Raw genomic sequence first — 27,144 nt, forward strand, 5'->3', positions numbered from 1 at the left:
TCACGTTTCCTGGGAGGGCAGCCTGCTCCTTCCACAGACTTCCCACAGTCGAACAGGGTCCAGGCTCCTATCAACATCTATACTGAGAATGCAGCCCCACAATTGCTGGATGCCATCATAATCGAAACCCTCCACGCCCTCCCGGCCCTTCCTCCCTAGAGACAGGACCACAAGCCAAAGCCAGGGCCCACTTGACCACAGTCCAGGCCCAGTCAGACCCTCGGAAGCAGAACCCTTGGGTTCCACGGTGTCCAGGGAGCAGTGTCACAATGGGGTGGGGAGGTCCCAGGGTTGGGTAGGATGAGGGGGAGCAGCATTCTACCACTGGTACACACCTGGCCATAGGCTCTAGGGGCAGAAGGCGCAAGGCAGACTGGGAAAATCGCCACACGAGCCAGCCCCATGCCTTCATGCAGACTGTGCCCAATACCCAGAGCACCGGCCTCCCCCATGATGGCTCCACCCTCATTGTGAGAAATCCTCCTATCCTTCCAGGCACCACTTGCTCACCCCCAATCCCCAGGCCTAAGGAGAAAGAATGGAGAGGAAAGGCAGGGGAGGAACAGACCCTCCCCTCAGCTGCTCCCAGATCCCCACCCAGGGGAGGAGGGAGTGTAGGTTAGTTTTCTTGGTGGCAAATTTGAGGAGTGGTCATAGGATGGCTTTTTCTTTCTTTGAGAGGAGGTTGAGAAGCTATCTGGTAGCGGGTAAGAGGAAGGGGGACAAGCAGAGTAGACCTGAGAAATAGCCACCAGTGAGAACTGGAAAACAAGCTGACTTGAAAAGCTGGTAGGAATACAAGGTGCTGCTAAAGACTCAGGAGGTGCTGGTGACTGGATTCAGAGAAGAGATTGTCACAAGTATGATGCTCTGTAGCCGTGACCAGCTCTTGGGGTGTAAGCAGAAAGAAGGCGGACAGTTGGGCTAATGTGCTGCTATGTTGTGCTAGTTGGACTGTCTTGTAAGGGAGGCCAGCCTAAGAGATACTATGTGGGGATCCACAGGGAGGGGGCAGGAGATGAAGTAGGGTTCCAAGGAGTCATTTGCCAGCATGCTGTTCATTCTAAGGAGTATCACAGAGGTCCTGGGGTGATCACTGAGAACCCCTGAATATTCTTGAAGAAAGCCTAATTTTAGGAGCCTCCCAGGGCCACTGACTGATGATTAATCACTGCAAGTCCCAAAAGAACCAACACTAGTGGCGACCAAGTAAGAAGACTTCTGCCCCCTTCCCTTAACCTGCCTGGGCTCTGCAAGAGCCAGAGCTGCAGAGAATGAAAGGAAAGAGGGGCCTAGAGAGGGACAGAACCATGTCCTGCCTCTCCTCACCACTGGTCCTGAGTGAAGGGCAGGTGAAGGAGAAGCTCTGAAGAGAAGGCAACCCTGAAGCTTTGATTCTGACGCAATCATTCTCCTCTCAGCTAGATCAAATGTCCTGTGGGTCCCACCTTATCCATTCAGGCCTGGTCCAGCCACTGGAGGAACTGCAAACTTCCCTTTGTCCACCTGCCTGGATGGGTCCATGACTTCAAGGCCTGGGAGAGGCCCTACTCGGCTGTCCTGTTCTGGGCTTGGCTATGTTTTCAGGACAGGGGGAATCCCAGATGGAGGGGATCTGAGGAGCCATATCCCCAAAGAGTGTCAGAGGACAAGTTAAACCCAAGACAAACCCAAGACTCTAATTCAGAGCAGGGTACTGGGGGTGGGGCTTTGGGGATGAGCATGGTTTTGAAAGGAGGGAGGCCCATCTCTGATGCTTCTGAGATTGGGCCAGGCAGTGGGTGGCTGGCTCTGGGGCCAGCTCATGGGAGACTGCCTCCATTAGCAAGGCTGGTGGTGCTCACAGGTCCAGCCATTTACAGGGAAGTGTTTAGGCAACTCTCTGATGCTGCCAGTCTAGCTTTGGAGACACAGTCACAGAGCTAAGTGCTGCTCTAAAGGCTACCCCTGGGCTGGAGATACTTCCCGAGGCCTCCAAATCCTTTTCTGAGAGCACTGCCTTCAGAGAGCTGGAGGAAGCAGAAGGTCATCATTGGCTATCTAGAAACTGATTCCATGCCTCGCCACCTCCTCCCCAAAGTATGGGAATCGTGAGGGCTCCCTCTGCAACAATGGACAAGTGGTAAAGTAGAGACCTGGCCTTCTAGGACAGGGGCCACTGATATGAGGTCCTGGGCTTCAGAGAGAGCAAGCACCTTATTGTGATCAGGATTCTTGCTCCAGGTGGTCGACGGTGTCCTTCAGGGTCTGGCAGCAGGGCAGAGTAAGCTGGCCCCAATGGGGAGGCTGCCGTAGATGAGCACGAACAGGGACACATGATACTTGCCCAGCAGGATCATGAGTGGCATGAGGATGCCCCTGATCCTTGAGAAGATGCTCACCAGCCCCACGCCCGTCTGCCTGTGGGAAGGGCAGCAGAAGCTGAGTGGACCCGGCCTCCCCTGGGTCCACCCCAGCTCCTCCCACAGTTCCACCCCAGCTCACGTCCTTGGAAAGCCCTGATGTCTCGTCTGGTCTCCCCAGATGTGCAGGGTCTCCAGGCTTCCTCAAGTCCACGCAGCCTTCCTGCCCCATCAACCTGCACTTCTCCTAGTCCTACTATGTGGCCTGCTTCTCCCACCCCCAGGCCTTTCTGTTTGCCGGCTGCACTCCTGCCCACCTATCCAGTCTCCGATCAAAGGCGGCACCTCCTGACCACCCCCGATTCCCACTGGAGACTTCCTTCTGAGCCATTCATCAAACCTGGACTCACACTGTATTTAGTCCTGACAAGGCCAGGCTATGGCCCCTGGTGTATCTGCCCTCCACTGCCCTCTGTACTCTCCTGACCTCAGCCAGCTCTGGACCCCATCCAGCCCTGCTGCCCCAGAGCCAGTCCTGTAAGTTCTATAAGTTCTGTGGGAAACAGCAGGGAGGGTGGGGGAGGGATGGTCAAAATGAGGGTCTCAGGAACAGAGGAGCCAGGGTTGCACCCGCCGCCCTTACCTGATGACAGTGGGGAAGAGCTCAGCAGAGTTCACGTAGAAGATGGTAAATCCAGCCGCCAAGGCAAACTTCCCCACCAGAGCCAGCACAACGAGCACCACAGGCAGACATGGTGGAGGCTGCCCGTCAGCCACATGGAGAGTGGCCAGACCCGCCCCCTGGGCCCTGTCCCTGCCCTCCCAAACTCCTCACCCCGTGTGCACCCAAGCCCCAGAGAAGCCCTTACTCCTGAAAAGGAAACAAGGGGTCTCGGTAGCACGGGGGGTGTGGGCAGAGGCCCTGGTATCTGCTGGGACGAAGATGACGGTGATACACACGAGGCCACCCAGAACCAGAATCCCCGACTGACTCTACCTGCGGCCCATCCATTCCATTATAAAGATGCTGCAGTAACAGGCAGGCACCTCGACTGCTCCAAAGATCAACTGTGTCAGGTAGATATTCAGGCCAAAGTCCCCCACCTTGAGGCCCAGGCCATAGAATACCAGGCTGTCCACAAACCTGAAGAGTTCCAGAGTCCTCTCAGTGCCAGGTGATGAGACCCCAGCACACTCAGAAAGAGAGACTGCCTTGGCCAGGAGTCACAACAGGAGACAGAAGCACAGCCAGCAAAAGACCCAGTGGTACCCAGCCAGCCACCACCCACAGAGACCTGGCAGCCTTTTAGTTTAGGCCTCAGGGAGGGCTGTGGGCCCTGAGTCCACTCATCAGATATAGAAGAGAATCAGGGTCTCCTTCCAGAGCTGGGGGTGTTGGAACAGATCTAGGGCATTCCCTGTGGGGCTGGTCTTCTCTGGGGCCAGCTGGGAGGGATGTGCAGAATGAGGGGCCAGGCAGGCTGGTCTGTGTGGTCCCATCAGGCAGGGCTGGCCCAGTGCTGCAAGTATCTGGCTCAGGAGCTCGGAAGAGAGTTTGCGCCTGTTGACCAAGGCTACTTTCTGGATCAGTTGTTTGGCCTCCTCTCCCCTCCCCCAGGTAAGGAGCCACCGTGCAGATCCTGGCAGGGCCCTGTGGGTCAGGAATGGCTGTGACCTTGGGGCCTGAACTTCCCTGATGTCCTAGCATACACACACCCTACAGACCTCATAGGCTCCTTCTCCCAGACACCTCTCTGCATGCACCACCAGCCAAGAGGTAGTTTGCCTGGGAAATATCTCCTTACCAGAAGTAGAAGAGCAGAAAGACAGGTGCAGTACCAGCAATCTGGAAGAGTCTTCAGTTCCGGATGCTGTAGGCAAGTCCTGCAAGAGTCATCTGCCCCAGGGAGAAGACGCACTGTGCCAGGACCACAGCCTGGATCCTCCACGAGGGCCCCACCCACTATGTAACTGGAAGCAGGCAGAGGCTGAGGCTGGGCCGGACCCCACCCTATCACTCCCTGCCATTGTGAGATGCCACCAGGTCAGGGGCTGTGGTCCTGGTCCAGTTCAGGGCGTGTCAGCGCCATCACATTAGGTGCACGGAGCTGACTGGGCCCCCCAGGCACTGTGGGAGTGTGGCCACTCAGGCCCCATGGCCTTGCTCTGCAGCTGATGGCTTCAGGGCCCAGATACTCACGTAGGGTGACGTTGCTGAAGGTATATCCAGCGACAGCTGCGGCCACAGAAAAGCACAGGACCACGTAGAGCTCAAAGCTGGGCACAAAGGCTGTGCTCACGCCGAGCATGGCGAAGAGGAGCAGCTGCACCAGGAGAGTGGCCGTGTGGCCAATCCTGGGGTTGCAAAGGGGCAGGCCGAGGAGTGAATCTATCTGAGGGGAAAGAGGAAGGGAGACCCAGCCCCAAGCCCTTTGCTGGGTGCTCTGTCTGTGGGAGGGTGCATGGCCCCAGCCGGGAGTCCCATTGCAGGCGGACAGGGCCTTACCTGGAGACTGGTGAGCGGGGCCCTGGGGAGAATTAGACCCTGGGCCAGGATCCAAGAGCATGCTGGGTCGGGGGAGCTGGTCAAGGTTCTTAGCAGTTACAGAGGGGCCCGAAGATGGGCACCCCAATGAGAAGCCCAGCCACATACACCAACTGGGAGGTTTCCTTCAGATGCTTCCAACCACAGACCATGTTAAAATGAGGTAGACACAGGCAGATGTGAGTTCAGGGGTAGCTGAGGTAAGTCCTTTTATCAGCTAGCCCACGCATGACAAACCTCTCAGGACAGAAGTGGGGCAGGGTCCCAAACTGTATATCAAGGTACCCCAGGGCAGCAGCTTTGTGAACTGTGAGTGCACGACATGATACTTAGAAGTGTAAGAGGAAATAGTGACAGTCAACATCTGTTTCATATCAGACTACCAGCTCCAGATGGTTCACGCAATTCTTCTCAGTGATCTGTGTGAGGTTGTGTTTTTGGCAAGTGCTGTGGAAAAAGCAAGAACCATGTGAAACTCACAGGGTTCAAGGACTGAGATGTGTGGTTCCCAATATATCCTATTAGGAAGTAACTGCACTTACTTGAGGATGAAATTTAAATGTTTTCTTTTGATTTGTATATATATATATGTGTGTGTATATATATATATATACTTAAAAAAAAAAAACAGCTACTGAGTTGTTAGTACATAAATTCTTAAGTTGTTTTGTTTCTGTTTTATTTTTGCTGTTGGTGGTCTTTTTTTTTTTTTTACCCCACTGCATGGCATGAGGCATCTTAGTTCTTCAACCAAGGATCAAACTGGAAGTACAGAGTCTTAACCACTGGACCGCCAGGGAAGTTCCTCTTCTTAAGTTGTTTGGATAAAATTATTTATTATATGAAACTTCTGGGTATTGTTTTTGGCCTGGAGATACCATATAAAATTACCAACCCACTATGGATGCATGGTTTATGAACCCCTGACAGTCACTAACTGCTTCTTCCTGACAAATGGGGCCTCTTCCCTATAACCACGGCACCCCTGTGACCTGCTTGGGCCTTTCAGACTTTTCCAAACTGACTGCAAAATCCCCCTGAAACTCCCATCATTCTCAGGCAATCAGAATCCTAGGGAGCCCTCACACATCCCTTGAGGAAAGAGATTAGGATGTAGGAACATGAAACCTGTACACACACACACGGCGATGGGAGGGCAGACAGCCCACCTGGAGACTCTCAGAACCTGACAGACAGACTGGAAATCCAAGTGAAGAACGTATGGGTGTCCATACAAACCAAGTACACATGTCCACAGCAACGTGCACATACAACAATGGCATGTGACTGACCCCCGTCTGTGGGCCCCTCAAGGAAGTTCTGTGCCCCCTGCACACCTCTCAGCTCCACACACGAGTGTGTGCAGGGGGATGATGGAAGGTGAGCTCTCCTTCAAAGCTCACGGAGACAGCTTCACAATATTAATGCTTGCTGAGTGCTTACTCTGGATTGGGTATTATGCCAAACATTTCACATGCATCATCTCACGTAATTCTAGCAACAATCCTTGACTTACTATATATAGGTTCAGCAGCTAGTCCTAGGTCCTAGAGTTGGACAGCTGGATGACAGTGAGTTCAGACATCTTTGCTGCCCTGGACAGGGAGTGAAACTAAGGGAAAGCTAAGGTAATGTTTCCTGAGTGAAAGGATGAGTGACTGAATGAAAAGAAGGAACCAATCAATACCTTCAGTTACCTGAGAAACCAATCTCCATGAGTTACCTAATCTTTAGCCAAAAATTAACCAATTCAGGAGATAATATTTTGCTCCTACATCTGTCTTGAAGGACGACTGTTAATTTTGTAAGAGTTTTAAGTGATCATCAAATGATGAATGGATTGCTTCTGAGAATGACGTGTGGTAGGACCGGGTGCTTGGAACTTGTGGTTCCACCCAGTTCTATCCAGCTTGCTTTTTCTCTAGCCATCACAGATTGCCTCTGTAGTTAGATATTGTATAAAATAAAAAATTATGAATAAAGGTCTGCTGAGTCATTCATTCTGTGTGACTTTGTTAGCTGATCCTCTGGTGTCTTGGATTTCCCATGTACAAATGAAGATGAAACAGATTCCTTAGTACCACCTGGTAGGATAAAAGCAATTAACACGTACAACATAGGTAGGAAAGTGGCTGTGCTAAGTCAGTTCAGCTGAGGCTGTACCAACACAGCTTCGTGAGGCCCATGAAGCACACAGCTGGTGACATAGGCATCTCAGATACAAGGGGCCTTCATGCTCTGAAGACGCGAGTGCCAAGCCATGGGGCTCCACCAAGGCTGCCTTCTCTGCTCAGTGGACACCATTCATTAATCCTATCTTATCAAATTCTCTAACTCCCATGTAGGCTTATTTTTCCCTCTGTTTCGCAGAAGAGAGAGGCTTGGAGAGGTGCCAAGACCAACTCCACGTGCTGGTGTCACGTTGCAGATAGAACAGAGACGAAGAGGGCTCCAACTTGGGACACCAGGTGTCAACCTCCCCAGCCCTAATGCCGACGGTGGACAGTTCTGTCTGGGGCCTGCCACGGTGGACTGCAGAATCCCACCCCATTTCTTGGAGCACAACCCATCAAGTCTCACTTCCACTATTCCAAACCATCAGTGGCTCCCACTGGTCTCTGGAAGAAAGTCCCAACTCCTTGGCACTGGTATCTGAGACTCTAAGAGTTGGCTCTTGTCTTTTCCCAGTCCTCCTTGTATGTCAGCACTGCTAACACAGGCCGGGCGCATTCATGCTCCAGACCCTAGAAACGGCTATTCTCTCTGCTTCGTGCGCCTTCCTTCTGTGGCTCCAGGACAGACCACACTGTTTTTGCTATTCATTGACGGTCCAGTGACCTCCGTGTTCAGAGGTTTGTGTGGACAGGGCTGGGAGTCATTTTTTTTTACCAAGGATGGGCACCCAGGAAACGTTGGACAGGTAGGCTGAGAAGGAGAAATGTACTCTGTCATTCATGAGCACACAATTCATAAGGAAATGTATTTTTTTTTTCCTTCTCAAATCTGGATTATCTGTATTTCACTTTGCGTGTGAAGCTGCCGGTTATAAATGAAACTTGGGATATCAGCTCAGAGAAGTCCCCAGATTCAGCGTAGCTTGTAGTGTAGCTTCTAGCCCTGCTTGTAGACTGGAAGCCAAGATGGACACCTCACACAAGGTAGCTCCACTCTGGAACCGAGTTTGGGGTTGTCATGTAGTTCGGGCCACAAAGTACCAAAAGCGTACATTCACTTGGGAGCTGCAATCCTTGGGAGGGTGGGTCCGTGGAAGCATGTCAGGGAAGGGCCAGAGGGCCAAGGTCCAACACCAGGGGTAGCAAAGACTAACTAAGTTGGTGACTGAGGAGAGAGAGGCCCTTAGTCCTTGAGAACATCCCTTTCCCCATAAAACCTGCCCACCCGTAGTCCAGGCAAACCCAAGTTCCTGACACATCACCATCTTCCTGTTACCAGGCCTTTCTTCTTCTATTCTCTGTCTACGAAGGCTTTCTCCTTTTCCCTGTTAACCTTCTTCTGGTCCCTGGGCACCCAGCTCACACACCAACTCCTTCAGGGAGCTGCCTGCCCATTCTCTCCCCAGGAAGAAGCAAATTCTAGCCTCAGAGTTCATTGAGGCTTTGTCCCTCTACTAGGAGTCCAAGTCTTCTCAGAGGTGAACAGGGTGCCTCTGTTCTGACTGTGCCTCACATACTGAGAACTCAGGAGCTGTTGGTTGGATAATAATTCCATGAACAGTCCAGCAAAGGCTGTGAACAAGAGCTAGGGTTGGCTCTGAGCACTCTGGAAGTCTGCCTGGGTTATAAGGATGGTGACACTTGGCTAGATGGGCACAGAGTTTATGAGCACCTGTAGAGGTAGACACAGCGTCTAAGGATGAAGAAGATCAGATCTACCATCGGTGAGACACTGGGGAGATGAAGGAAGGGCACTGAGGATCAGACAAGCCCAGGCTGGGCTAGATCCAGGGGCTAGCAGAGTCAAGGTGACCTACTCCCACTGTGGGGTGGACTGAGCGGGAAGATCAGGAAGAAGGCAGGACGACATACCCTCAGGCTGCTGGGTACCCTGAATGAGAGTCCCAGGTTCACTGTGAAGTATGTGTGTTGCCTTTGCCAAGTCATCTCCCTATTCTGTGCTCCGACCTACTGTCTGTGAAGCAAGCCTTCTTGCTCTGAGATGGCTGGAGTGGAAAAGTCTTTCTACTGATCTGCTGGGGCCCCTCCTAAGAGAACAGTGTTAGCACAAGCAATTGCTCAGATATGTGCAGGACAAGTCCTAGAGTTCTGCATGGCCTCCAGCATCTCAGAGGCAGGCAGGAAGAGATTTAGAAAGAAAGGCTGAAGGCAGGGAGTCTAAAGCAAGCAAGCAGGAAGGTAGACGAGTGGGCAGGGAAGGGGTAGGACTGCAAGATTAGTTAAACAAGGAAGACGGGTAAATGGCAGACACACAGGGAATGGGCTGAAAGACAAAGGCAAATGGGAAGGCAGATGCAAACCTAGGAAAGAGGCATGAGAACAGTTGGACAGGAGAGACAGGAAAGAAGGCCATGGGGCAGACAGGCAAAGGGACAGATAAAAACAGAGAGATGAATGGACAGATGGACAAATACCCCAGACAAAGGGAATGGATGGAGAGGTAGATGGGCCGACAGGCAGAGGACAGAAAGCAAAACAGGCGTGACAATGGTCATTCAGGCCTGGGGCGAAGGGGCAGCTTCTGAGGCAGTCACACCAGAGCCGGAGGGCAGGCTGGCGGGCAGAGCAGCTGACTGACTCAAAACACTTAGAAAGTCAGACTGATGTGCGGCCTTACCTCATTCTCTACGGACAAGGGCCTGCCTTTGGGATAGACCCAGCCCACCTCGCAAAGCTGTGTCTCATTGAAGCTGTGGCTGAGGATGTCCTCCAGGCTGGCACCATCAGGGGGCAACTGGAACATGAGGCAGGGCTCGGGACTGCCTGCAGCATCCAGGGGCAAGCTCAGGGCCAGCTGCTCAGCCGCGCTCAGATTCAGAGTCTGATTCCTGACCCAGGTCACTGAACAATAGTGGGCCTTGTCCAGGACCATGAAGACCTGGGTGAACATGTAGAAGGCAGTCAGGAAGCTGGGCACACTCAGCAGTATCAGCAGCTGTACCTGGAAGTGACCAAAGCTGCCCAGTTCAGCCAAGACCTGGGCAAAGGGTGCCATGGTCACTGGTCAGCAGCTCCTTAGCTGGGGCTACCAGCTAGCTTTGCAGCTCGCTTGGGGTAAGGTGGCGGCTGCGCTAATGTTTAATCCAGCCTTGTGTGGCTCCACCTGTCACACCTCTGCTCCTGAGCTCAGGTCCAGGAATGACAGAATAGGATGAAAAAAACAGTCCACTCTGACTTGGAGGATCTGAGGATGTTTTCCGGACTGTGTGACAAGGAACTTCTCAGGTCTAGTACAAAGCAGTGAGCTCTAGTCAGATATTATGGTGTACAAGGACCACCCTCCTCCTAGCTGCAACATCCGCTACAATTCACACCAGTGCAAACCCCTCCCATTATGAAAGAACCCAAATTCTGAGAGTAATTTCAACGCTACAAGGCAGTTGCTGCTATACTTGACAGAGGGGGATATGTCAGTAGAGCAAGCAAGGACCCAGACTGCATGTTAACTTGGCCAAGAGTCCAACCAACCTGGTCTCATGACCCTGACCTTACTGTCTCCTGCAGTGGTGGTACGCAAGAGTAGTAGTCAACCCAAGAGTAGTATTAAGGCCAGCAGACCCACCAAGGGCATACACGCCTTTCCCTTCAGCAGCACAGCTAACACGTGCACCCTCATCTCTATCTAATCAAGGAAGAAACTATTAACACACTCCCACAATAAAAAGCAAATGCAAGCGGCCCCAGAGTAGACCCAACCTCCCCGGGTAATCTCGGTGAGCACCGAAGGACAGAGGGCAAAGCCCCACCCCAGCTGGGGGAGCCCCCATCTGGGGGTCATTCCTATAACCTTGCTGGAGTCAAGGTTAGGAGGGGGCACAGCATGGGAGGTGGCAGGTCAGGATTCTTAACAGGAACCTCCCACAGATGAATGCCCCCTTCTTTCTACCCTGGGGGTCTTACTGCAGGTAGACCCAGGGCTTGGAAGGCATCCAATTATGGGAGGATCAGAATGATGGGGCAAAATAGACCATTACGGGAAAATACATGCTTGGGTATCACACTCACACTCACCTATTTGTTTGTGTAGCCCTCAGAAAGTCTTTTGTGTTTTGATTTTAAATTATTTTAAGAAAAGAGATGAGCAGAGGTGCAGGGGTGAAGAGAATGTGAGGCAGTAAGGTTGTGCAGAGCAGCCCTGGCTATCATGGGCCTGTACCCGCGGCCTGTGATTCAGTCAGTATGAAGGCAGGGTCCAGGCAGGGCAGACGCTGGAGGGCAGACGCAAGAGTCCACAACCCTGCACAAGAGGACACGTCTCTCTGCCCTCTCCTCCACTCTCAACTCCCCGCCCGGCTCCCCACTGTTGCCAGCCCCACCTCTGCTCCCTCACCCAGCTCCCTTGCAAGTTCTTGTCCTCAGCACAGCCTTGAATGAATTGCTACCAGCTGCCACTACTCACTTCGGGGGCTCAGCCTTTGTAGGGAACTGAGGTGGAGACAGGAGCAGCCTGTGCTCAGTCGTCATCTTCTTTCTGATCAGGGAAAGGATTCTGTGGTCCTTTCAGCTCTAAGGCTCCAAAGGGACTGGAGTCAGGAGGTAGGCGTTTGGGCTCCACCAGTGATTCACTGTGATCCGCTGTCTGCCCCTTCTAGCCCTCTGGCCTCAATTTCTGCATCTGTGTAAAAGGAAAGTTCGAACTAGATGGTCTCTAAGGATTATTCCATTTCCTGGTGTAGGATTCTAAAACAGAGACAGATAAATGATGAGGAGACTCTGACAGAACAGTGAAACTCAACCAAAGACCTTCCACAGTTGTAACTACAGGTGCCCAAACTCCATTGGTTTCACTGCACTCCCAGTTTCCCCAGTTCTAAGTTTTGATTAAATTATTTGTTCTCTTAACCCTGCCCCTCTCCCACCCCAAGCACTCTGCCAAAGGCTCCCCATGATGCTTCAAAGCCCACAGCGGGGCAGTCCTCCCAGGAACACTGTGGTCTCGCTGACCTGGGAGGATGAGCTCCCAGGTAGCGTGTGTGCTGCTCTCTGGCGTCTCCAGCAGTCTGGCCACCCTCACTGTCTTCTGGGAGGCTGTGGGGTAGGGCAGGACTGCTTCCAGCCCTTAAGGGAGAACCTGCAGCCTGTCTCTCTCCTCTTCCTCTCCTTGCACCTGTCTTTAGTCAGTGGCACTGCTAAGACCAAAGAGAAGAGTGTTCTGATCACTGGAGTAGTGTAACTTGAATGGATACACAGTCACTGGCAACCATCTGCCCGTAGGGTAGAGGGTGGTGTTTGTACGTATGGTGCAGGGAGGGGAAAGTACTCCCCAGACATCACCTATAGGGATGCACTGGAGGGTGTCTCAAATCTCTTCCAAATTTGAGAATGACTCTGAATATTTATTTATTTGGCTGCACCATTCTTACTTGCAGCACACAGGAGCTTTGGTTGCAGCATGTGGGATCTAGGTCCCTGACCAGGGATTGAACCCGGGCCCCTTGCACTAGGAGCTCGGAGTTTTAGCTACTGGACCACCAGGGAACTGCTAAGAATGACTCTAGTAAATAAAAACATGTGGTAGGAGTTCTGGTTTCTTGTCCAGGATGTAAACAGCTTAGCAGCTGTCTCTTCGTTCTAGCAGGTAGAAAGCTGGACAAACTGAAAAATCAACAATTCTTCTTAGATCCATCAGGTCACAGGGCAAACTGCTCTCCCTCAAATTGGAGCCAGAAAGTTCAATACAGAGAATTATAACTTCTTGGAGCAGAAATCCACAAACTCAGACTTCCACAGCAATCAGTACCACAGTGAGAAAATCTGACTGTAATTGACAGACTGCTTGGAGGCCCAGGGACAGTCAACACAGTCTTTGAGAAGAGAGGTGCAGGACTGAGAATACCTGACTTCACTGTGTGGCAAGGCAAAAAGATCACACACACAGATCAGCAGAACAGAGAGCCCAGAAAAAACCAATCCAACTGATCTTTGACAAAAGAACAATGGCAATACAATGGAGTAAAGATGGTCTTTTCAGCAAATGGTGCTGGGATAACTAGAGACAATAAAGTGAGTCTGTTTTCTAGTATGAAAGCTGTATTTATACTATAGTCTCGTAAGTGTGCAATGGTATTCTAAAAAAAATATACATACCTTTATTTAAAAGTACTTTAGGGACTCTCCTGGTGGTCTAGTGGTTAAGCCTTTGCCTTCCAATGCAGGGGGTGTGGGTTTGCTCCCTGGTCGGGAAGGTAAGATCTCACATGCCTTGAGGCCAAAAAAAATCCAAAACATAGAACAGAAGCTGTATTGTAACAAATTCAATAAAGACGTCAAAAAAATGATCCTCATTAAAAGAAAAAAAATCTTAAAAAAATGTGGGCAAAGGACCTAACAGACACCTCATCGAAGAATATACACAGATGGCAAAGGGGCATATGAAAAGATTCTCACACACTGTCATCAGGGGCCAAATCTAAAACCGTGACAACGCCAAGTGCCCGTGAACACATGCATCAGAAGGGACTCTCATTCCCTGGTGGGAATGCAACTTGGCATAGCCACTTTGGATGGTAGGTGGTCTCCTAAAAAAAGACTACTTTTACCACAGAATCTGCCAGGGGGCTCCTTGGTATTTACTCAACCGAGCTGGACTCATACCCAAATATTAACAAAAACATGCACAAAGGTGCTTAGAGCAGTTTTATTCATAACTGTCAAAACTTGCACATAGCAAGTGAATGGATTAATAAACCGTGGCATATCCAGACATGGAATACTAGCCATCAAGCCACAAAAAGGAATGGAGAGACCTTAAGTGCATATAACTGTGTGAAAAAAGCCTGTTCTGAAAAGCCTGCATACTTTTAGGACAGTGAGACTATTCTCTGTGAGATCATAATGATGGGTACATATCATTATCCATTTGTCCAAACCCATAAAATATACAACAGCAAGTGAACTCGAAGGTATACTATCGACTCTGGGTGATAATGAAGAATGAATGTAAGTTTATCAATTCAACACATGTACCACTCTGGGGCAGGATGTTGACGGTGGGAGAGGCTGTGCCTGCCTGGGGCCAGGGGGCATATGGAAACTCTGGATACTTTCTGCTCAATTTTTCTGTGACATTAAACTACCCTGAAAGATAAAAGTCTACTTCAAAAAAACAAATCACAAAATGTGCAGGGTAGGTGAGCTGATCCACAGGAGGAATCCATGGACTGTGGCCCTGAGCACTGCTACTACAAGTAGGCAGAGCTGAGGAGCCTGGCTTCCGGACAAGCCCTGATCTTGCTAAAGACGATGGGCAAGTGGAGAGGCCGTTTCCTCTTGCCCCTGCCCTGAGCCCCACATACACCGTGGTCACTTTTGAGTAGTCAGCACCTCCTCCTCTGTCGCCACACAACCCGTTTACCTTAAAAGGAAATTCAATCAGCTATGATACGTTCAATTCCCAAGGTCCCAGGACCTGAGCCCTGAATTACCACGACCTACCCCAAAGCAGTCCTGTCAGGGCTCAAAGACCACCTGTGGGGCAGGAGTTACTTACCCAGCAGGTGAAGAAGGGCTGAGAAATGGGAACAAGTTCAGCCTTGCTCTGAACTTTCCAAAAGAACTTCCCAAGGATTTGAATCTGGTATTTTTAGCCTGCCCAATAGCATGGGCAGAGGTAAACAGAAAAGGTCAGTGAGAGGAGTTCATTATGCCACCCTAAGAAATTTTTCTGGGCAGATTGTTCTCTTTGGGGATTTCAGCTTCCCCATTTGTACAATGGCTTTACATTGTTTATTAATACACCTTTTCACTTCCTGCTGCTCCCATCAACAGTCACCAAAGTGAAGCATCCTTACACCACCACAGACAATTTATTCTTTATTGATTAAAAATGAATGAAACATGCAGCAAAGTACAAAGTCAAAAAAAAAAAAAAAAAAAAAAGGGAGGGGAAGTCAAATATTTTACATCTTCCATAATCTAGCATGTCATAAGGAGGAACCTCCATTTATTGATAAACCATTATTCTGTCCTCCAGATTATTAACAGTGTCAGCTGGCTCTAGGATTTGGTTCACAACTTAAGCAAAAAATCCCAAACAAATCCATGAATCATTTAGAAAGACCATACGTTTTACAAATAGCATTGGCACATGTTACCTTGTGCTAAGTTATTCCCCCCAGGACCCAGGAGAGCTTAGGGGTCTAGGGAGAGAGGTGTATCCTGGACCACCACTCCCAGGAAGGAGTGAGATTGCTCACTAGGTCACGTGCTGTCTCACCTGCGAAGTTTCTGTTCACTCATTTTTTTTCAGCATCACTGCACATGCCAGCAAAGGGAGTCCACCATACATCATGCAGAAGAAGAAGTAACACTGTCCTGGGGCTTGGTGTCTGGCTCCTAATTCCCAGCAGGGCAAAAGATGAATGGAAAAGAAAGAGAAAGCCCCAGCCCACTTCAGTTCAAAGGTCATGCCTGATCCACTGCAGCTCACAGGTAATGGCCAGCAGGAGAAACTCAACAAGGAGATGGGCTGCTGCTCACTTCCAGCCTGGGCTTTTGATCACCTCCAAAAAAAGCTAGAACAGAGTGATGCCGCTACCCTCTGGATTCAGAAATAAGCAGACTAGGAAGGGCTTACTTGAAACGAAAATACAGACTCTAAGGTTAAGCCCCTAGTCTTGTGCCAAAGGGGACATTACATCTTTTCCATAAACTTATTCCTACCTTCCTGTCCTTTCCCCCTCAACTCTCTTCTAAGAAAAGAAAAAAGAAAAGCTAAATATCTGTCCATCAAGCTGATCAATCTTCTGTCTCCAGGCTCAACAGGCTCCCTCCTTTTACCAATCCTGCCAGGACTCTGGCATCTGATCCTCTGATCTATTTTCCTCCCAACCCTCTCATCCCAAACCATCCCCTCCCTTCCTCTCCAACACCCACCCCTTTCCCAACATGCCTTTGTATCCAGGGCCGGTGAAGAAAGCCCAAGATTAAAACTACGAGCTCAGAATGAAATTAAAACGGTAACAAGTCAGTTGTGGGGAAAGCTTTCAGAGGTGCTCCAAGAAAAAACTAGGTAAAGCAATCTTGTTATTCACAGACCAACAAAGATGGAAAGGGATCAACTGATTCTGTAAGAGGCAGCTCTCCCCTTTCACTGTGGCCAAAGCCCATCTTTTTGTGTTGTTTTAAGGCCAGATTGAGGATCTCTTTCATTTGTAAAACTTGTTAGGGCTAATCTGCAGTTAGATAAAGGCTGACTGTGAAACAGTAGGAAAAAAAAAAATCAACCCCACTGGTGATTCACATATTGCATTATGAGTGCTCTTTTTTAAACCTAAAGAATAATTTATATTATTTCTGTAGAAAATCAAATGAACACTGTCTACTCATAAATCCTAAAAGTCACGGCACATGTGGTTTCACGTTCCATCTTGGGTCAGGTTCAGCACACAGAAGTGTGGACCCCCTCCTAAGGGTCAGTGCAGGAGAGGGGGCAGAAGGCAGGCCTCTTTGGCCTAGGGCGAGTCTCCTTTATTGCTGTAGATATCTCAGCTTTGCATTTCCTCATGACTCGGAGGCCAGGCAAATTGATTTTCATGGGAGGATCAAGGAGCAGTTTTTCTTCAGTTGTTTTAAGATCTGAAATAAATACTTCCACACTGATATGAGTTATGATTTTTTCCTGTTCAAAACACCACTGCGGGGGTAACTCTCGTTTATAAGCCGTTATGTGATTTTTTTCCCTAAAAACAGTCCAAAGTTCCGCTTTGAAGGGTCGGATGGCTGAAGTTCAATTACAGTCAGATGTTTTGCACCAGCTGAAGTTAAGGCGAGCAACCCTTTCTGGAGCAAGTAATGAAGAGGGGTGCCTGAGAGCAGCTTCAGCAAAACGCTTAGAAACATCATCAACAAAACAAGAATACAGTTTAGGTTGCCTCCTTCTGAGGCTGTGCTTTTTCCTAACGAAGGTTGCTAGAATTCATATCAGATACAAAAAAAAAAAAAAAAAATCACTAAACTAAATTCTCTGGGCTCCAGCTGAACAATCAACTTTTAATTGCTACTTCAGTGGTAAAGAGATATCCCAAGATGCCCACATCCCGTCTGGTGTGGGAGAAGAAGCAGGATGAGGAAGCCGAATAGAGCTGCTACTTTCCACCCAGCGCCATCACTGGAGTAAGGCAAGATGAGCTGATAGACCTCCCTCCTGGGCCTTGAGGCACCCGGGCCACTTCTCAGATGGAGGAAGACAGGGGATGCGTGCAGTAAGTTTACTAACGGAACTCTTTAAAAGGGATGCTGGCCACTGGTGATCCAACTTTTCTTTCCCTGTGGGAAAAAGCAGGGATGATGGCAGGAAAAACATAAAAGAAAGACCTCTAAAGCTCCTAGCTGGGAGGTTTGTTGCTGGGTTCTTTGGCAGTAGTGGGTTTAGGCCAACAGAAGCAACAGAGACACGCATGTGTGGAATCTCCTTCAGCTGCCTCTTCCAGGGCTGTGTTTTAGCTGATGCTGAGCTGGGCAAATCCTATTAGTTTACCATCATCAGGAATATCTGAGCCTTCGACACCAGATGCCTAAGAACCAAACAAAATGAGAAGCCGTTGTTATTCACAAACAAAACTGCAGGTAATAATTAAAACTGACATGGGGATTGTGAGAGAGAGGGCAGTTGGGGAAAGGTCTCTGGGATACAAACAGGAGGCACATAAAGGCGTAGGTGGAGTCTAGGTACAAAGGTGGAGTCAGATTGACAATCTCTTTTGAGAATAAACAGTTGAGGGCCTCGGGTAGGAGGCTTCCTGGGAGGGAGAAGGGAAGGGAGGCCAATGAAGAGAGACATCAGCCCAGGGCTTGGGGAGGCTAAACAAACAATCACCAGACTTGATTATTCTCATCACTCAAGGAATATGGAAGCTGGTCTGCAGAGGCTGCTGGTGTGGAAAAGTGAGACAGTTTAACAAGAAGGAAGGGATGAATACCAGTTTGAAGGTGACAGATCGATTTGACTGGGGTTCTTCCACAATCTTCTGCAAATTAGCTGCCACTATAATCATAAAAACAGAGAAAGTAATGACAAGTTACGTAAATCCACATTTCAACTATATGTTAACAACTTAAATGGTAGTTCAGAATCTCCTACATACAATCAAAATGCAAGCAGAATGCTTGCATTTAAGGAGCAAAATGCTCCCTAAACAAGAGGTGTTTTAAAATACAAGTCCAAGTAGCACAAATAAATCTTACCATTGTCAAATTAACTTTCTTTAAGATGCCGTATTAACTAAGGAATGACACTCCAGTTAAAGAGGTAGGACTTGCCTATTCATGGGCCAGAAGGCCCTAGAATGGGAATCAGCCAATTATGTGTAAAAATGACAGAGACACGTGTACCCCAATGTTCATCACAGCACTGTTTATAATAGTCAGGACATGGATGCAACCTAGATGTCCACTGGCAGATGAATGGATAAGAAAGCTGTGGTATATATATACAAAGGAATATTACTCAGCTATTAAAAAGAATGCATTTGAATCAGTTCTAATGAGGTGGATGAAATTGGAGCCTATTATACAGAGTGAAATAAGTCAGAAAGAAAAACACCAATACAGTATATTAACACATATATACGGAATTTAGAAAGATGGTAATGATGACCCTATATGTGAGACAGCAATAGAGATGTAAAGAACAGACTTTTGGACTCTGTGGGAGAAAGCGAGGGTGGGATGATTTGAGAGAATAGCACTGAAACATGTATATTATCATATGTGAAATAGATTGCCAGTCCAGGTTCGACGCACAAGACAGGGTGCTCAGGGCTGGTGCACTGGGATGACCTAGAGGGATGGGATGGGGAGGCAGGTGGGAGGGGGTTCAGGATGGGGAACACATGTACACCCACGGCGGATTCATGTCAATGTATGGCAAAAACCACTACAATATTGTAAAGTAATTAGCCTCCAATTAAAATAAATAAATTAAAATAAATAAATAAATAAATATTTAAAAAATGACAGAGACTATTCATGGTTCACAAAGCCTAAACTATTTACTATCTGGCCCTTTAAAAGTCTGCTGACTTGTCCTACACCATGGTCTTTTCCTTCAAAAACATGTACCTGTGGCCTGACTGGGCCTGTTCTTACTTCCTGCTTTTTTTTAAGGACTATATCTGTAATGATTTTTTTCTTACCTCTTGGCTGCCCAAGGAGAGCTCATCCTCCAAAATGGATTAGATATGGCCAAGCTTACTCTAACTTGTGACTTCTGTCATTATTTCTACGATCTCCCAGAGACCTGGGTGAGCTTTCACTCACTATCACTGAGGGTAACAAAGCAAATTCAGAAGTGAGATTTTTCTTTTTTGTTAAGAAAGGAGCTATCCCCAACACCTATTTCAACAAAGCCAAGAACCATTCCTAGAACCATTCGACCTACTCAGTAGAATCAAGGCCTGATTTTCTAGATCCTAAGGATATAGGCAAAGAGACAAGGGCACAAGGGCAAAGCACAAAGTAGTTACCTATGACTAAATCCCTTCCATCGACGAGGCCGGCAGAAATGAGTTCCTGAGAGACACCCTCTGCTGTATCTGCAAAGACAAAGAAGAAAGTGATCCATTTTCTTGTGCATGCAAGTCCCTGCTAACTTCCAAAGCAGGTGCCGGCACGGCCAGACTAAAGCTAGCTGCTAAATCCACAGACCCAAGGTGGTGGTGGGGGGGAGGCCTTCTTCCACACAGAGGTTTTTCCTACCACCAGGATTACCTCAAGTGAGGGACTATCAGAGGTCGAGCTAGAGGACAGAACCTGGATCAATCAACCAGAAGGCAAGTATGAGCTCAGTGTAAAGATAACATTCTAAATGACGGCATAGCTTAGATGGGGTCTTGCCTTTGTCAGAAGAGTGCCTGACAGTGAAGCTGCAGAAGAAACTACTAGTCTGAGGGCAACCCTGGACCCAGCGCTGTGAGCTTGGGGATGTGACGACGTGTGTGTAACATCTCCTGGGATAATAACACAGAATGATTTAGTCCCAATTAAATCTTTTTTTTTTTTGGTCACACTGCAAGGTTTGTGGGATCTTATTTCCCTGACCAGGGACTGAATGCGTGCCCTTGAGAGTAAAAGTGTTGAATCTGAACCACTGGATCACCAGGGTATTCCCCTCAATTAAACCTTAAGAAAACAAATTTTAATCACTTTTCTTTGGGGATCACACTCCTGGTTTTTTTTTTTTGTCATCCTTCTTTTTTTTTTCCCCCTAAAATAATTTTCTTCTGTATTCTGGTAGGCTTTCCTTCACATCCAATCATCCGAGGTTGTATTATCTGAGTACATATAGTCTATGGGCATACAACTAAAAAACTAAGAAGATGAGGCGAGAGTACCATCAATTAACCTCATCTCTAACTGACTCCTTCCCAAGGCCTGAACACTAAGGCCCTCAGAGGGAATGAGAGGGCCTCTGGGGAGGGGTTGTGCACATACTTGTGCCGATGACCAGTGATGTGAGTGAGTACCTTAAAGAGCGACTCTGCCTGGCTTTAAGGCAGAAATCAGATACATCTCTGTACATGTGCATTTGTTCTCGTGTTCTCAGCACTTCAGTGAGCTGCTCATGAGACCGAGGCAGCGGGAAGACTACGCATGGCACACAGGACAGATGCCCAATAGCTGTGAGCCACTTCACAAATACGGATTCTGAGTAACAAAGGCAAGAAAGAAAATAATAAACCTTGTCCCTGGGAGAAGTTCACGGACAGAAACTACGCGTGACGGGGCTCGGCTTCAGCTGGGAGGCAGGGGACTGGAAGCCTTGCTGTTTCCTTACTGTCAAGGAGTACAAACATGCTCAGTAATAAGAGCCAGAATTCGGCACAGCGGCAGATCCAGCTACACCTCTTCTCAGCTGTGGGAACTGTAACCAGTTACTTCACTCTCTCTAAACCTTGATTTCATCATCTATGCAATGGGGACAATAATCTTTCCTTAGGGGCCATTTTGAAAATTTAATGAAATGCTGCTTAGCACAACATCTGCCATAGTAAACTGGAGCTATATTCACTACTGCTTGTATTATACTATATTTTCTAAATGAGGTAGTTGTTTAAAAAAAAAAAAAACCAACAAAAAACTGCGTTTTTACTTTATTCACACGTACCCTCAACCTTTAGGCCAGGAACATTTGTATCACCCTTTAAGAGGAAAATATACCTAAAGGACAGAAACTTCACACACATTTTCTTCAAATGACAAATGAGCAGTTATTTTGTTTTCAATGTTTTGATTTTGATGCCTCACCTCTCCCAGGAGTAAACTCAAATCGAATATCATTTAGTTCTTTTTTTGAATTCCTATGAAAGAAAACAAAATGTGTAAAATAAATTTCTGAATTTATACATTCAGAGTCTGACTACATATATCAGGAAAACTACGCCAAGAGAAAGATCTTTCTCTCCGAAAGACCAGATGATCTGTCCTAATGAGTTCACACTGAGGGCTCAGAGCAAACAACTCAGGGTGATCATTTATTAATAACTGTCCTACAACTCTTTTAATCTATGTCCTTCACTGGTCAACATGTGCCCATTCTCATCCTTACACCCAACAAGACGACCATATTAAACTAAGAGGAATATATGAAAGAGCACTGGGAGGTGTGACTAAAATGACAGAGGCGGCTCTTTTCTCCCTTATCTCCACTCCTACCCCCCCACCCCTCCGCCGAGGATAGTACCTTGCCCACCACTGGGGATCAGTCTGAGCAGACTCATAGAATGAAATGCATGATGCGCCCTCAATTCCACAGGGGTTCAGAGGAGAAGGATAAAGAATATACAGATTGGGATAATGAGGAGAAACTTTAGAAATACTAGTAGTTTTGTTAGATAGGATGTAATGGACAGGAAGGCTTTGGGAAGGGAGAGAAGATGGGGACAGGAATGGGGTCCATACTGGCCGGAGAGTTAATAAAAGGCTTCAGAGATTAAAATGTGACTGATGAGGGATAGTAACAGTGATTGCTCACCACACCAAGTACTGAGATTAACCAAGCTCCCTGGAGGTTCTGGTTAAAGATGGAGAAATTAGAATACCATCCATAAAGGCAGATGTGCCCAATTACTTAGGACCCAAATCCATTTTATCTAAATAATGTAGAGGGCTTAGGTCTATCTGACACATGCTTGATGTTACTGAAATCGTGCTTAAAATATAGCTCCCCAAATCCAACACAACCTGCCCAACAGGGATTTTCTCCCTCACACCGCCTCTCTGCACTTGTTTACATGGACTTATACTTCGCTGCATATCTACTACTAAAACTTGCTTTTAGCTATGCTAAGTACATAATAAAAATCAACTTCCAACACAGACTTGACTATTGCATTTCATTTTCTCCTTTCTCAGTGTCTTAGCGCAACAGCTAATAGTGCTGTACTTAGTCTGCTTAATATGTAACTGTTCAATCTATTCTTTCTGAAAGCTGAATAAAATTAAGGTCAAGTGTTCAGTATCACTTTTGTGATGTGACTGTCATGCCAAGTACAAACACCTTCAAAGATAACAATATGCTAAACTGAACTTCAAAGTCTTCATCAATGAGACTAAGACTCTAGCCTCCTCTTCCATAAACAAGTCTGGAACACAGTCCATTAAAAACTACCCTTCAAAAAGCTAACTGCATCACTTACGAGAGTTCTCTCCCCTTCTGAAGCATATGTCAAGCAACATTTCATACTCTATATTAACTGATCTAAGATTTTAAAACAAAAATTTTAAAACAGACAAGTAGTATTCTTTGTACACAATTAAAATAGGATGAAATTACCAAGACATTGTATGATTCAGAATGATTTGGGTTCAGATATACAGAATAGGCTTCTGTAAAGAAAAGGTAGCCAAGTCTGCTTTCTTCACATTTATGGCATAATTTCATTGCTCTTAGTGGTAAAATCAAAACATTTTCCAAAGGGACAATTACAGAGTTTGGGACTGACATGGACACTCTCCTATATTTAAAGTGGATAATCAGCAAGGACTTATTGCATGGCACATCGAACTCTGCTCAATGTTATATAGCAGCCTGGATGGGAGAGGGTGGTTTGGGGGAAGAGCGCTTACATGTATACAAATGGTAGAGTCCCTTTGCTATTCATCTGAAATTATCACAACATTATTAATTGGCTATATACCCCAATACAAAATAAAAAGTTCAAAAAAAATAAATAAAAATCTGAATTTTAACCACCTCTCCAAAAAATAAATAATTAGTTAAAAAAAAACCCAGAACATTCCCCAAATAGGTCCTGCTGCCTCCTCTCTAATTATGGTCATACTGAGATGACTAGGAATTCACATGTGGAAAGAGGAATGGGTCAATGGTAATTCAGGTCCTCACACTACTGCTATTATATCTGAGGGAAATAATACAGCTGAGAGCAAACACACACAGTTCTATCCAGTTACTCTCAGGCATGCACTACGAAAAGGAGGAGTAACTTCCAAAGAGAGATCAGCACATTCAGAGTATTCAGAAAAGAACAACAGCAAAATGTCTTACTTACCGTAATCTTAGTACTAGACTGATTGGGACCTTGGTTTCTTGTGAACCTGCTCCTGAAGACAGAGCCTGAAAAGCATTGAAAAGTATAAAGTCATTGCCTGGAGTATTAAGTGTGGTGGTGACTGATGCTCGTCTAGAGATGAATCATCCACTTGGCAGCAATTTTCTTCACCTCCAGGTGTGGGCATCCTAGTCCCCGGGACTCCCTGCTGTGGGAGGACACGCACCCTAAGGCAGCAGCAATAGCTGAATGTCAGTCTGAGTCAAACACAATTGGAAAGATCACTGTCAAACCTACATCAAATGCCATACACAGTCACATTTGAATTTTGCATTTTTCAGAACTCTGTTCCCCTCTACAAGAGTGAAGAAGAAGACACTGGGTTTTTCCCCTTGAAAAAACCTGCCACTGGCCATATATCTGTAGTAAGGCCTGAACTGGCTGCTGCTCAGGAAACCACCCAACCTGGAGGTTCCAGATCTTTAATCCTCTGAAAACCATAGAGCTGTCCCTTGCTTACTGGAGGGTATACATTCTATTTAGGCTGTTTATAAAACAAATCCAATCTTTTCATCAGTTTTCATAAGATGAGTGTCTCCTTTCCCATACGATGGGCAGAAATGAAAAGCTTAGGCAAAGAAAAGGTTAAATGTAGTCAGGACTCTGACTAACTGGAAACACTCAGATAGTGGTCTCCAAAGGCAGAGCACTGCTGGGATGCAGGTGAAAACATCTGAACGTCTCTTTTTATTTCTTCCTACCTGAATTTTAGGAAAAAACAAAATAAAAGCACTGCTCCTATTTAATAAACGTGTAGACTCTGAACTCCTACTCTCACCACGGAACACAGTCACATGTTGCAGACAGTATTGCGGTCTCCCAAGGGAAGAGTGGTGGCTACACAGCAGGGGCGGGGGCAGTCCTCAGGGGGCCCTCACGCCCTCGGCACGCTCAGTGCCTTCTGATTTAATAAAGGTCACCTGTGCCTGACTGGGTGGATTCATAGATCACTTTATGACATGTTAATAAAATCAACCCCCACAAAACTGACAGGTATCTTAAAAAGAGCAATGCAGGAAAACCATGGTTTGGAGGTAGTATTAACAAAGATGACAGAAGAGCTAACAGTGCTCCCTAGTGGCAGCTGCATTCTGAACTTAAGCATAATAAGGATGTAATAAAAAGCTGACAAGACAGGGAAGCCCTTCTCGTTCGGTCCACTGTCCAAGCAGCAGACACTGTTACGAGAGGGTCTCACTGGGACAGTGAGCACGCGTGTCTCGCCCAGCCTCCTGCAGCACTCCTGGAGCTCTCGAGGTGGTCCCTCAGGTGCCTAAGTGGCACACCCCGTGAGCAGCTCCCTTTGGGGGTGGGGGCAGGCACTGAGATCAGAAGAGAGGAAGGAGGCTGACAAGAAATTTCAACGCCCCAAACCTTTGCTGTTTGGGATATTTCCATCATTAATTTATTTTGGTGCTCAAAAAAAAAAAAAACAAACCCGTGTGATCTTTGTTAAACTCTCTTATCTGCATACATGTAAAACTGTGAGAACAGAATTTCTAACTTGTTTCAAAATCTACCAGGACATCATCCTTAGCACACAAGGTGGTGTTCCACGCTAGCCTCCACCTTCTTCTCCACCCAGAAGGCTGACCACGGAAGAAAGCAGTCCCTGCTGTACCTGAGCTGCTATCGCTGGCTCCGCAGTGGGTGGCAGGGAGACTTGAGTGGGTTGCGCAGCCGTCGGTCCTGCTGGCTGAGGTAGATGAGCAGAAATCTGTTCTGGAACTTGGAGTAAAGTACCCACAGGATCAGTTGTGGAAAACAGCTGTAACAATAACACAAGCAGTGCTGCATAAGCTGAGAGGAGAGGGAGGTAGGCCTGCTGACAGTCGAGCAGTGTTAGGAGGGGCGATCTTTTCAAAGTAGTTCTTGTGTAGTGAACTGGCCCATCTCTGCAACCTCAGTACACCTCTTTCAAATGGAAGTCAAATATGTCTATGCTTTTCTGTTTTTAAGAACTTTTGAGGTGTAAGTTTATGTCCCACTAAATCTACCTATTTAAGTATACAACTCAATGGTTTTTAGAAAATTTATACTTGTATAAATATCTCTACAATCAGGTTTCAGCACTTCTATCAACTCAAAAAATTCTGTGTCCATTTATAGTGAACTCCTACTCCCACATTTAGCCTTAGGCAACCACTGATCTACTTTCAGCCTCTATCAATTTGTCTTTTGGGGACATATCATATAGACCAAATCTTACAATATGCACTCTTTTTGTGTCTGGCTTCTTAGCACAGCTTTTTTAATCAGTCATGTTGTAGCAAGTACCAGCAGTCCATTTTTTTTTTCCTTCTTCAGAACAGTAATTATTTGTATCATATTTATTTTTAACTATATCTATGCCATCTCCTTTGCCCAGCAAAGCAGCACCTACAATATATAGACTTAAGTATGTACTATGAAATTATAGAAGCAACACTTTCCTATATTGGGGACCCTCCTTTACTTATAAAGAAAGAAAATCAACCAGTGGTTCCTTAACATATCTGAAATGCATTTCAAAATGAATGTGAAGCTTTGTTAACATTAAACATTATTTTGCATGTTTGAAAATTTCACAAATTTTAGTTATGTAACTTTGGGAAAAAAGATCAATGTTGAACACAAAGTCAAGTTAAACATATTCAAAATTATAAGTTAGTAGGGAAAACAGTATCAATGCAATGGCCAAAATTTAGAGTTAAAAGAGAAAAAAAAATTAAAAGGTCAATGAGAGATCTAATAGCTGTTATCATATAAGCAAAATCAAGGAGACAAGGACGTATTAAAATTTTGTGTTCGCTGTGCTTCACAGAGAGGAAACCAAGTTACCTACTGGTTTTAATTTTTGATAGAAGAATAGAACTTTAAGATTAGTCTTGAAAATGCCAATTATTATTAATATGGGCTTCTCTGGTGGCTCAGATGGTAAAGAATCTGCCTCCAATGCAGGATACCTGTGTTCAATCCCTGGGTCGGGAAGATCCCCTGGAAAAGAGAATGATAACCCACTCCGATATTCTTGCTTGGCAGGCTATAGTCCATAGGGTCTCAAAGAGTCAGACACGACTGAGTGACTAACACTTTATTAATATGGAATGACTGTTGCTGAAGCTGAAGTTCCAATACTTTGGCCACCTGATGCAAAGAGTACATCATGAGAAACGCTGAGCTGGATGAAGAACAAGCTGGAGTCAAGATTGCCGGGAGAAATATCAATAACCTCAGATATGCAGATGACACCACCCTTATGGCAGAAAGTGAAGAACTAAAGAACCTCTTGATGAAAGTGAAAAAGGAGTGAAAAGGTTGGCTTAAAGCTCAACATTCAGAAAACTAAGATCATGGCATCTGGTCCCATCACTTCATGGCAAACAGATGGGGAAACACTGGCTGATTTTATTTTTTTGGGTTCCAAAATCACTGCAGATGGTGACTGCAGCCATGAAATTAAAAGATGCTTACTCCTTGGAAGGAAAGTTATGACCAACCTAGAAAGTATATTA

The 27,144-nt window shown here is 46.9% G+C and overlaps 3 protein-coding genes across 4 annotated transcripts in view; all 3 read right to left on the reverse strand.

Annotated features, from left to right (window-relative positions):
• SLC22A14 (solute carrier family 22 member 14) overlaps positions 1–3,340 on the reverse strand; it is a 28,179-nt gene extending 24,839 nt beyond the window's left edge. The window contains exon 1 of the mRNA XM_043442330.1: positions 2,196–3,340. The gene's annotated coding sequence lies outside the window, so the exon portion shown is untranslated. The remainder of the gene's footprint in view (positions 1–2,195) is intronic.
• Positions 576–10,077, reverse strand: SLC22A13 (solute carrier family 22 member 13). Its single transcript, XM_043442138.1, is given in 10 exon segments — positions 576–2,026; positions 2,253–2,400; positions 2,986–3,093; positions 3,271–3,487; positions 3,695–3,788; positions 3,867–3,993; positions 4,148–4,313; positions 4,543–4,700; positions 4,945–5,045; positions 9,700–10,077. Coding segments are annotated over 10 exon segments (1,653 nt in total). The 3' UTR covers positions 576–1,870.
• Positions 10,078–14,881: 4,804 nt separating this feature from the next.
• OXSR1 (oxidative stress responsive kinase 1) overlaps positions 14,882–27,144 on the reverse strand; it is a 106,338-nt gene continuing 94,075 nt past the window's right edge. For both annotated transcript variants that reach the window (XM_043442339.1, XM_043442340.1), the window contains exons 13-18: positions 25,272–25,418; positions 23,591–23,655; positions 21,327–21,379; positions 19,547–19,615; positions 18,002–18,066; positions 14,882–17,596 (exon numbers count right to left, since the gene is read on the reverse strand). In XM_043442339.1, coding sequence (XP_043298274.1) covers positions 17,522–17,596; positions 18,002–18,066; positions 19,547–19,615; positions 21,327–21,379; positions 23,591–23,655; positions 25,272–25,418 — 474 coding nt within the window. In that variant the 3' untranslated portion in view covers positions 14,882–17,521. The remainder of the gene's footprint in view (positions 17,597–18,001; positions 18,067–19,546; positions 19,616–21,326; positions 21,380–23,590; positions 23,656–25,271; positions 25,419–27,144) is intronic.

Source organism: Cervus canadensis, chromosome 22 (assembly GCF_019320065.1).
Source record: "Cervus canadensis isolate Bull #8, Minnesota chromosome 22, ASM1932006v1, whole genome shotgun sequence".
In the NCBI taxonomy this organism is placed as follows: domain Eukaryota; kingdom Metazoa; phylum Chordata; class Mammalia; order Artiodactyla; family Cervidae; genus Cervus; species Cervus canadensis.